This window comes from Vulpes lagopus, chromosome 15 (genome assembly GCF_018345385.1).
Source record: "Vulpes lagopus strain Blue_001 chromosome 15, ASM1834538v1, whole genome shotgun sequence".
NCBI classification, from domain to species: Eukaryota; Metazoa; Chordata; class Mammalia; order Carnivora; family Canidae; genus Vulpes; species Vulpes lagopus.
In genome coordinates this window covers 14885597-14897982 of record NC_054838.1, presented here as the reverse complement: position 1 = coordinate 14897982, position 12386 = coordinate 14885597, and the positions used below count along the sequence as shown (strand labels likewise).

The 12386-nt window shown below is 35.9% G+C and overlaps 1 protein-coding gene across 2 annotated transcripts in view; it reads left to right on the top strand.

The window, feature by feature from the left end:
* The window catches only part of USP47 (ubiquitin specific peptidase 47), a 117290-nt gene that overhangs the window by 59429 nt on the left and 45475 nt on the right, over positions 1-12386 (top strand). For both annotated transcript variants that reach the window (XM_041729779.1, XM_041729780.1), the window contains one exon: positions 6391-6540. In XM_041729779.1, coding sequence (XP_041585713.1) covers positions 6391-6540 — 150 coding nt within the window. The remainder of the gene's footprint in view (positions 1-6390; positions 6541-12386) is intronic.

Sequence of the window (12386 nt, the reverse complement as noted above, 5' to 3'; positions counted from 1 at the left end):
GTTTGTTTTCCTTTCTAATTTTTACCCACTCAGTTTCCTCACCTTCCCTTATGGTCCCTTTCACTATTTCTTATATTCCACATATGAGTGAAACCGTATAATTGTCTTTCTCCACTTGACTTATTTCACTCAGCATAATACCCTCTAGTTCCATCCACATGAATGCAATCACATCTTCTTTATCCATTTATCTGTCAAAGGACATCTCAGCTTCTTCCACAGTTTGGCTGTGGTGAACATTGTTGTTGTGAACATTGGGGAGCAGGTGTCCATTGTTTCACTACATCTGTATCTTTGGGGTAGATAGCCATTACTGGGTCATAGAGTAGTTCTATTTTTAACTTCTTGAGGATCCTCCACACTTTTCCAGAGTGGGCTTCACCAGCTTGCGTTCCCACCAATAATGCAAGAGGATTTCCCTTTCTCCGCATCCTCACCAACATTTGTTGTTTCCTGTCGTTAATTTAGGCACTCTCACTGGTGTAAAGTGGTATCTCATTGTGATTTTGATTTGTAGTTCCCTGATGGCAAGTGATGTGGGGCTTTTTTCCATGTTTTTGTTGGCCATGTGTAGGCCTTCTCTGGAGAAGTGTCTGTTCGTGTCTTATGCCCATTTCTTGATTGGATTCTTTGTTTTTTGAGTGTTGAGTTTGATAAGTTCTCTACAGTTTTTGGATACTAGCCTTTTATCTGATATGTCATTTGCAGATATCTTCTCCCATTCTTTTGGTTGTCTTTTGGTTTCATTGACCATATCCTTTGCTGTGCAGAAGTTTTTTATGTTGATGAAGTCCCAGTAGTTCATTTTTGCTTTTTTTTCGCTTGCCTGTAGAGTTGTGTCTTGCAAGAAGTTGCTGTGGCTGAGGTAAAAAAAGTTGCTGCCTGTGTTCTCTAGGATTTTGGTGGATTCCTGTCTCGCATTTACATCTTTCATCCGTTTTGAGTTTATCTTTGTGTATGGTATAAGAGAATGGTCCAGTTTCATCCTTCTGCATGTGACTGTCCAATTTTCCCAGCACCATTTATTGAAGAAACTGGATATTCTTTTCTGCTTTGTCCATAGAGTTGACCATAGAGTTGAGGGTTCTTTCTGGGTTCTCTATTCTGTTCCATTGACCTATGTATCTGTTCATTGACCTATGTGACCTATGTGACAATATGAATTTGACCATAGAGTTGAGGGTTCTTTCTGGGTTCTCTATTCTGTTCCATTGACCTCTGTATCTCTTCATTGACCTATGTAACAATATGCTGGTTCTGTATTGTCTTGATCACAGTTTTGTAATTCAGCTTGAATTCAGGCATTTGATACCCCCAGCTTTGGTTTTCTTTTTCAACATTCCTCTGGCTATTTGGGGTCTTTTCTGGTTCCATACATATCTTAGGATTATTTGTTTCAACTGTGTGAAGAAAGTCCTTGGTATTTTGATAGGAATTGCACTGAATGTGTAAATTGCTCTGGGTAGCATTGACATTTTTAAAATATTTATTCTTCCAATGTTTTCCCATCTTTTTGTGTCTTCCTCAATTTCTTTCCCAAGTGTTCTGTAGTTTTTAGAGTACAGGTCCTTTACCTCTTTGTTAGGTTTATTCCTAGGTATCTTATGGTTTTTGGTGCAATTGTGAATGGGATTGACTCCTTAATTTCTCTTTCTTAAGTCCCATTGTTAGTGTATAGAAATGCAACTGACTTCTGTGCATGGATTTTGTATTCTGCCACATTGCTGAATTGCTATATGAGTTCTAGCAATTTTGGGGTGGAGTCTTTTGGGTTTTCCATATACAGTATCATGTCATCTGTGAAGAGTTAGAATTTGACTTCTTTGCTAATTTGAATGCCCTTTATTTATTTTTGTTGTCTGATTGCTGAGGCTAGGACTTTTAGTACTGTGTTGAACAGCAGTCGTGAGAATGGGCATCTCTATCATGTTCCTGACCTTAGAGGAAAGGCTCTCAGTTTTTCCCCATTGAGAATGGTACTTGCTGTGGGCTTTTTGTAGATGGCTTTTGTAATATTGAGATATGTTCCCTCTATCCCTACACTTTGAAGAGTTTTAAGAAAGGGTGCTGTGTTTTGTGAAATGCTTTTTCTGCATTAGTTGAGAGGATCATATGGTTCTTGTCTTTTCTTTTATTAATGTGACCTGTGACTTTGATTTATGAATGTTGAACCACCCTTGCATCCCAGAAAGAAATCCCACTTGGTCATGGTGAATAATCATTCTAATATACTGTTGGATCCTATTAGCTAGTATCTTGGTGAGTATTTTCACATCTATGAATTCTTCATAGAACCAGCTCCAAGGGCAGCCCTGGTGGCTCAGTGGTTTAGTGCCACCTTCAGCTCAGGGCGTGATCCTGGAGACCTGGGATTGAGTCCCACATCAGGCAGGGCTTCTCCCTCAGTCCGTGTCTCTGCGTCTCTCTCTCTCTCTCTCTCTCTCTCTCTCTCTCATATGAATAAATAAATAAATAAATAAAATCTTAAAAAAATAAAAAGAGCCAGCTCCTAGTTTCATTGATCCGTTCTACTGTTCTTCTGGTCTCTATCTTGTTGAGTTCTTCTCTAATCTTTATTATTTTTCTTCCCCTGCTTGGTTTAAGCTTTATTTGCTGTTCTTTTTCCGGCTCCTTTAGGCCTAAGGTTAGCTTGTGTATTTGAGATTTTTCTTTTCTTTTCTTTTCTTTTCTTTTTTTTTTTTTTGAGAAAGGCTTATTTTGAAATGTGTTTCCCTCTTAGAACAGCCTTTGCCGTATCCCAAAGATTTGGAACAGATGTGCTTTTATTTTCATTCATTTGCATGAATGTTTTAAATTCTAATTTAATTCTAATTCTAACTTCTTGGTTGACCCATTCATTTTTTAGTAGGATGCTCTTTAACCTCTAAGTGTTTGAGTTCCTTCCAGATTTCTTGGTGTGATTTAGTTTTAGGTTCAAAGCATTGTGGTCTGAAAATATGCAGGGAATAATGCAAGTTTTTTTGGTATTGGTTGATACCTGATTTGTTACCCAGTATGTGGTCTATTCTGGAGAAAGTTCCATGTGCAGTTGAGAAGAATGTGTATTCTGTTGCATTGGGATGGAATGTTCTGTATGTATCCAGGAAGTCTATCTGGTCCAGTGTACCATTCAAAGCCTTGTTGATCTTCTGCTTAGAATATCTGTCCTTTGCTGAAAGTGAAGTGTTGAGGTTGCCTATTAATGTATTATTATCCTTGTGTTTCTTTACTTTGGTTATTAATTGGTATAATTGGCTGTTCACACATGAGGGGCAAAAATATTCGTAATTATTAAGTCTTCTTGTTGGATAGACACTTTATGTATGATACAGTGTCCCTCTTCCTCTCTTTCTACAGTCTTTGGTTTAAAATCTAATTATCTGATATGAGTATACTACCCCACCTTTCTTTTGAGGTCTATTTGCATGGTAAATAGTTCTCCACCCCCTCATTTTCAGTCTGAAGGTGTCTTAGGTCTAAAATAAATCTCTTGTAAAGATAGCATATAGATGGGTCTTGCTTTTTTATCCAGTCTGATACCTTGTGTCTTTTTTTTTTTTAAAGATTATTATTATTTTTTTTAATTTTTATTTATTTATGATAGTCACAGAGAGAGAGAGAGAGAAGCAGAGACACAGGCAGAGGGAGAAGCAGGCTCCATGCACCGGGAGCCCGATGTGGGATTCGATCCTGGGTCTCTAGGATCGCGCCCTAGGCCAAAGGCAGGCGCCAAACCGCTGTGCCACCCAGGGATCCCACCTTGTGTCTTTTGACTAGAGCATATAGCCTATTCATGTTCAGAGTAATTGAAAGATAGGAATTTAGTGTCATTGTATTAGCTGTACACTCCCTGTTTCTGCAGATTGTCTCTGTTTCTTTGGGCTCCCTTTTCGATTATAGGATCCCCCTTAATATTTCTTGCAGGGCTAGTTTGGTGGTCACATATTCTTTCACTTTGTCTATCCTGGAATCTCTGTACCTCTCCTTCCGTTCTGAATGACAGCCTTGCTTGGTAAAGTATTCTTGGCTGTGTATTTTTCTCATTTAGTACCCTGCATATATCATGCCAGCCATTTCTGGCCTGCCACGTCTCTGTGGATAGGTCGCTGTTAATCTAGTACTTCTCCCTCTATATGTTAGGATTCTCTTGTCTCAAGCTGTTTTCAGTATTTCCTCTTTATCTCTGAAAGTTGCAATTTTCACTGTTATAAGTTGCAGTTTTCACTATTATATGTCAGGATGTTGATTGTTTTTTGTTGATTTGGGGAGGGGGTCCTCTCTACCTCTTGGGTATGAATGCCTGTTTCCTTCTCCAGATTAGGTAAATTCTCAGTTATGAGTTGCTCAAATATACCTTCTGGTCCTCTCTCTCTATGCTCTCTGGAATTCCAATAATACAGATATTATTTTTCAGACTATCACATTTCTTAGAGCCTCTCCTGTGGGCTCTTGTTTTTCTCTTTTCCTCAGCTTCCTTCCTATCAACTCAGTTTCTGTGTCACTTATTCTCTTTTCCTGCCTCATATACCCTAGCTGCTAGAGCATCCAGTTTAGACTACATCTCAGAGTTTTTTAAATTTCAGCCTGATTAGATCTCATTTCTGCACTAAGAGATTCTCTAGTCTTTCATGCTTTTTTTCAAGTACAACTAGTAACTTTGTAGTTGTAATCCTGAACTATTTCTCTGACAAGTAAATCCATATCCATTAGATCTGTGACAGAGAGTATTACCTGTTGTTCTTTCTTTTGTGGTGAATTCCTTCTTCTAGTCGTTTTGTCCAGTGCAGAATGGCTGTACGAGTGAGCAGAGTAAAAAATATCAACCATGACCCAAGCAAAATACACACTAGACAATTCTGAAGAGGTCAGGGACCAGAAAATAAAAGAAAAAAGACCAAGAAAAAGAGAAAAGAGAGAGAAACAATAAGAACAAAAAAGGAGGGGGTGAAATGGGGAGAGAGAGAGACTATAATCTCACTCAGTGGACCAAAACAGCGATCCACTTGGTTCTGAGTGTATCTTGGTCTGTATGTTAGAAGGCACTTAATTCCAAAATTTTATATATATATAAATATAAATTTTATATAAATATACATATTATATTTAAATATATATTGTATAAATAGGTATATTTACAAATATATAAATTATATATAATTTATATATAATATATAATATATATATATGCAAAAGTTCTATAGGGAAACAAGAACAACAAAAGGGTTGGGGGGGGTTTGGGAAGAGAATATAATCTCACTGAGTTACCAAAACAGTGACCCATTTGGTTCTGAGTGTATTTTGGTCTGATGTTAGAATGTACTCCATTCCAAAATTATTAAAAAACAAAACAAAACTTACATACATACAGAAATAAAATTGTATACAGTGAAAGGAAGCTGAGGTTCTGCCCCACTTCATCTCTGAGCACCTTTCAAGCAGGGAAGTCTCTCACAGGAGCAGATTTCTAAAGGTCCCCGTTTTAGCTCTAGGACTGTATCACTTCACTGCAGCTGGCTTACAAAGGCACCCTTTCCCCACCGTTTGTCTTCAGTATAGCACCTTCATTTCTCTTCTCTGCACTCCTACCTTGAAAAAAGTGGTCACTTTTCTATTTGTAGGGTTCCAGCCATTCTTTCTTTACATCTCAGGTTGAATGCATAGGTGTTCAGGATTGTTTGATAGTTATGTAGCTAAATTTGGGGGACCACGTGAAACGAGGACCCCTCCTCTTCTGCCATCTTGCCTCCTCTCTCTGGGAGATCCATTCTTTTAAATGAGGATATTTTGATGGAGATGGAGTTTAAAATTTTTTTTAAATTTCTGTATATATATATATTTTTTTTTAATTTGCAGTGTAATGTTTCCCCTTAAAAATTGTTTTATGTATATTACTGAAAGTTAAAAAGTTTCATTTGCATCTTGAGCTAGAAGATAGAACTTTAGAAAATCAGAATATAGTATTGTATGAGAGTGGTGGTATGCGTATGTAAAGCTGTAAAACTAGCTGGTTATTTGGTTATGTAATTGTCAACATGCCTAAAGTGGTAATGTATTCTCATCCTAATGAAAAGATAACATGAAGCTTAATAGTATAATAAATTGGTAACTGACTTCAATAAATTGTGGAGTTTTTAGTGATAAGAGAATTAATCTTGTTAATTTTTATACATTGATTCTTAAATTCATTTTAATCTAATTTTATTGATTTTTAGTTGATTTGTTAAGCTTTCATTTTTTTTAAACAGAATTCTAGATAAATCAAGGCCTTCTAAAACTTCAACAGTAAAGAATGAATATCCTTTGAAATTTATTTTTAAAGCAGGAATTATTGTGTCTTTTGTATTTTACAAATTATTTTTAAGGAGCACTTTTTAATCTTCTTATTTTTAGGCTGATCTTATAAATGAACTGTATCAAGGAAAGCTGAAGGACTACGTGAGATGTCTGGAATGTGGTTATGAGGGCTGGAGAATCGACACATATCTTGATATTCCATTGGTCATCCGGCCTTATGGGTCCAGTCAAGCATTTGCTAGTGTGGTGTGTACCTTTCAGCTGACTGCTTGTGTATCCATACACAGAATACATAATAGCACAGTGGTATAATCTGTTGTAAGGTAAGTATCATCCTAGATACACCTTCTTGGGTTGTTAGTAATTCCTGCACTTACACTAGCAAGATCTAGAAGATTTTTAACCCTTCAGTGAGTCCTAATAGTGCATGTATAAAAGGGAAAGTGAATGCAAATGTACTGCCTCATGGTTTAGTATTTTCTCCTTTCTGATAGATGACTAGGTTATTTCACTTTATTCTTTTTTTAAATCTCTAAATTTAGTCTGTTTTAGAAATGCTATTTTGTGACGATTTTTTGTATTGGAAAGTACTTTTTGTTTTGCGTGCGTTGTTAAGATTTTATTTAAGAGAGAGAGTTAGAGCATGACTGGGGGGGAGGGGTCAGGAGGAAGGAGAGGCAGAGGAATAGGGAGAAGCAGACTCCCTGCTGATCAGGGAGCCCGATGTGGGTCTTGATCTCAGGGCACAGATAGATCATGACTTGAGCCAAAAAGACAGATGCTTAACCATCTGAGCCACCCAAGTGCCCCTGTTCCATATATTTTTAAACCTGGAAAAAATAACCTCTGGTTTTTATGATAAACAGAGGCCACATTTTTAAAAAGAACATCCTTATTCTAAAATTTAATTTAAAAACCATACATTGTAGGAACACAAGAACTTGAAGAATCTGATATGTTAATTGATTAATTAAAAATTAGCTTGATTATGTATATACTAAGAATCCAAGTGAGAGATTATGTAAGATTTTCTTGTTCTTCATATTATCCGTTTTTAATTGCTTTTTGATAATTTTGTTACTGCATTTTATTGTGTTTACTGATACAAAGGAGAGCTATGGAAAGAGTTGATTTTTAAAATTGGAATATTCAGAAACATTTATTGTGAATCTGTTAGGAGCCAGGGGAAACTTTCAGAGCTATATTGTTTTGGGCCTTATTTATTTATGTTATTACCAAGCTTACGGTGGCTTGTAGCTAAAATCAGTGTTTTTAAAGTTACTCCATACTTTATCCTCTAAAATAGTGCTTCAAATATGGTTTGGTCCTCTGGCCTCTAAGACAGTTGGTTCCCTTTGCTTTTTTTCTCCTACTTTCATTTGGCTATCAATAATGAATTATGGAATCACTTGGTTGGAATCCAAGAAGACTTTTTCTAGATCATATAACACCAAGTCTTCTTTCCTATACTATGTTTCAGTTTCCTTTATAGATTTGAAAAATTTTGTTAATAGTACCTTTTGTAAACTGCCATCCTAGGTGTATGAGCTTGGCCTTGGTTTGAGTGGCTCATTTTGTTTTTTATTTTTTTTTTAACCAATCTATTTCTTTCTTTCTTTCTTTCTTTCTTTCTTTCTTTCTTTCTTTCTTTCTTTCTTTCTTTCTTTCTCTTTCTTTCTTTCTTTCTTTCTCTTTCTTTCTTTCTTTCTTTCTCTTTCTTCAGTTTAAAGTAGGAGTGGCATAATGAAAAATTATCAACATTTATCTTTAACTTATTTTCTAACTCATTTTTAAATATTGGCACTTCATTAGCAGAATAAACTAGAGAAATATTTGGTAGTCCCAGGTGATAAAGACAATATTTTCTGCTTTGGTTATGAAAGTATTTTTTTATGAGAGATTTTTCACACATATGTGCAGTTTAGTGTTTTTACAGATTGTATGTTGAGGAAGCTAGTGATATTTGTTGTGTTATTTTGGAATATCGTATTTGAACAGTCAGCAAGTCCAGTTGCTTAGCTAAATCTTTGTGTCCTCATTTTCTCACCTGCTGAATTCCCACCACTGTCAAGTATGTTATAGACATAGCAGCAGTGGGGCACTTTGGAGGATAGTTTTGGAGAAGTGAATAAAAGACACATTTCCAAATGGAGTTCTCCAAAGGTGGTGTCTTCCATTGATATATGGATGGTGGTGGTAGTAGTGGTGGTGGTCATTCAGTGAGAATTGAAGTTAGAGCTATGAAGCAGTATGTGAGCAAGTTTATATAACAGACATGCGCTAATAGGGCTTGCAGAAGGGAACTTAAAACTTGCTAGACTTTGCTGGAATCTCTTTAGGGAAATTACAGCAGGTAAACTACCCAAGATAGGGGTTCTAAGGAGGATACTACCTTCAGAGAACTTTAGTTAGAGGTAAGTGAATTCCCATCATTTTCTGAATTCAAACCTGTAACCTACACTTCTAAATCCACAGAAGTCATCACACAGCATCTGATAATAGTTTTATATCACTGCTTGCCATTGTGTATTTTGTTAATTCAATGTGTTTTAAAAAGAATTAGGTATAAATGTGGATTATAAAAAATCTAGTTAAATATCACTCAGACTATATATAATACTTAGCTTAATTTGGATTGAACTCTTAAAATTTATTTTCCTATTTTTATTGATGGATTCTGGTATTTTTGTCTTATTGGATATATGTATACACATAAACACATGTACATACATACACAACATTGATAATTCTGTGTTCTGTTTACATTCTTTCAGTGATCCACAATATAATAGATATATATATATAGTGAGGTTAACAACCTGATGCTCAATTTCAGGCAATTAAGTGAGGTTCTATTAAAAATTGAAGTGTTTTTATTAACCGTCATCTGAAACATCCAATTTATCCTCTGTGTTCAAATAAGTTAACTTGAGTAATATTTGAGATTAATATATAAATGGAATTAGCACTTAATTTATCATTATGATATTTATAATAAATGTTCATGGTCCTCTTTCAGCTTGATTGATAGCAGACTGCTTTTTTAATGATTGCAAGGAATTGCCTACAGTTTTTAAAAAAGCTTTTCATAATTTCTTTGTTGAACTATTTTTTAGTCATTATAGCTAAGATATTTATTAAGTTTCTGGCCTTTTTACTTGGACACATAGGGAATCCATGATTAGGGACTCTTTTGCCACTCTTAACCTCTCAGACGGAGTTCTTTTTCACACTCCTCTCCCACAAGATTTAATAGAAGTTTAGGAGAATGCTTCCTTGATTAAATTTGGGAAACAATGCAACTGTAATCCTCTTTGAGATGTTTACTCTGCATATTTTATTTTAAATGCCCTGAGGATCCCTGTAATAGAGAAATTTGCTTAACTGTGCTTAACCTAACGTTTTCTTTCTCTGTGGGATATTTGTGACTATTTTAAGGGACACTAGAATTCTGAGGAACATATTTTGGGAAGCTCTGGACTAGAATAAGGTGACTTAAGGATTATCTGTACTTTATTACATTACTGTTTATGTCCTTGGGATGTTGAGGGTGAGTGAGAATCCTAAAATATGTGTTATAATTTACTGTTGTTTTCCGTATCTCCTTAATCCTGAAAAATTAATATCAGCTGAAAAATTCCTTGTATTAACTTTTTAAAGAAATTTCTTTCTAATGGTTTATGAGAGAAAACCGGAACCTTTTATTTTCATTGATTAGAGCTGTCTAAACTAATCTCTCTGAATTTCATTATCAAATAAACCTCGAATCTGCTTATTGCCAAGCACATTGAAAACATACTTTTTATAATGAGATAGTCCTAAACACATACTAGTAATACATAAAAATTGGAAGTATAATTTTTATTGGTTGACTATGAAAGCATATTTCACAAATTAAAAACAATAGAACCTCTTATGTTTGACATTAACTAGGGAGGAGCTTTTCTATTTAACAGTAAATTTTAGATACTGTCTTCATGAGTATCTTTTACCATATATTTATTGAATTGCCTACTCTATGCAGTGGGTACTATTATAGGCCATTTTCTTTTAATATATTGTAAATTCTATTATTAGATAAGTACACTTCAATATCTTTATTATCACAAAATGTGTTCAGAAGTCTGAGATTGGGTTCAGCTATATAGTTCCATATAGTGTCTTTGGAAAGATCAGATTATGTGAAAGACTTCTGTGCCCTAAGTAAGCATAGTTTAATGATCATTTTAAAGTTTGAGTGAAAAACTGTTAAATTCATAAGTATTTATGAAATCATAAGCATTTCAAATGTTTGGTGTGCACAAGTTTATATCATACGTTCTACCTGGAATTAACAGATGATTTGGACATTCTTAAATGTCTGGCTAAACCACATAACTCATTTGGATGGTGAATTGGTCCATATTTGTCCAAATATGTAAGCATCACATAAAGAAAAATCTCTTCCACAGACTCTACCCTCATTTTTCCAGGAATTTGTGTGGTTGGACATAGTGGGAACCAGTTTAAAAAGTGGGGACTTCTGCTTTCAGGAAGATGGAGTAGATGTACATTGCCCTATTCCTCCTGCTAAAACAACTGAAAATCTTGAACAGTATATATAAAATAAAACATAAGAAGACTCTGAAAGGTGGAGAAAAGGCATAAAGACTAGGGACCTCAGGACTCAAGGAATGACATGGGGTGAGTTCCCTGGGTTTTCTTTTTGCCTAATATAGCCCAAACTTGGAGCTCCAGCAGCCTGGAAACAGCAACAGGCATAGACTGAAAAGTCTGCTGTCTCCAGCCAAAAGACTAGGAAAGAGACAGCCTAGCAAGGCAGAAAACTTTTAGACAGTGCCCAATCTGCTCTAGCCAAACACCACAGAAAGACTGTGTCCCCCATCTCACCCCATGCCAGCTGAGGCTGAATAGGGAGCCCAGACTTCTCTTCTCATGAAGATGTTACTAGGCTTTCTAGCCCCTTGCCTTGGTGGTTACAGAGAAGGCGGAATAGATAGCCAGGGGTTTCATCCCTCTTGGGCAGTAACAAATCTCCCCACAACTACTCTCCGGTTCCTCTGGTTCACTGTCATTAGAGACACATGGGGAGCCTAGCTTTCCCTCCTACCTCATAGTGAGGAGATGCTTCTATCTGTCACCATTGATGTCAGAAGAAGCCTAGTAAAGAGTCAGGATTTTGCTATCTTTGAACTGTAAGGAGACTAGCCCCTTCCCACTACGGTGTCAGTGGAGGCTGTAAGGGGCTATAAGGGGCTGTACGGAGACCGTCCTACCCCTCATAGCCAAGATTATATCAGCAGAGGCCTACTGAGCAGCCAGGACCCCAACCCTTGCCCTGAAGTAATGAAGAGCCCCTCACCTCAGGTGTCATTGGAGGCCAAGTGGGAAACCTGGACTTTTCCCACTGGCAGTAATGAATCAGGAACCTTTTCTCTCACTGGAGCAGTGTCAAAGGAAGCCAGTAAACCAGAAGATTTAAATTTGGGTCTAGAAACTCATAATATCCAAAGTGTTCAGGTTTCAATAGAAAAAAAAAAAAACACTCTTTATACTAAGAACCAGGTAAATCTTATTTCGAATGAAAGAAGAGACAATCAGTAGATACAAACACTAATATGATAGATGTTAGAATTATATGACAAATATTTTAAAGCAGTCATCATAGAAATACTTAAATAGGAGATCCCAAACCCATGTGAAACAAATGAGAAAATAGAAAAAAATAGATAAAAAGGAAATGAAGGGAAGAAATACCGATAAAAAAGAAGAAATACAGATAAAAAGGAAAATAAAAGGAAAATGAAATGAAAAAGGAATTTAGAACTGAAAAATGCAATACCAAAGTGGAAAACTTGACCAATAGACCCAATAGCAGAATGGAGGGGACAGCAGAAAGAATCCATGAACTTGAAGATAGAATTTAGAAATTGCCCAGTCTAACCAGCAGAGAAAAAACAGATTGGAGAGAAAATTTAAAAGGTCAACAGGATTTTGGGGACTATAATAAAAGATCTAAGATTTGTGTCATTGGAGTCCTGGAAGGAGAGGAAAAAGAAAGCAGTGCTGGAAAATACTTGAAGAAATAATGG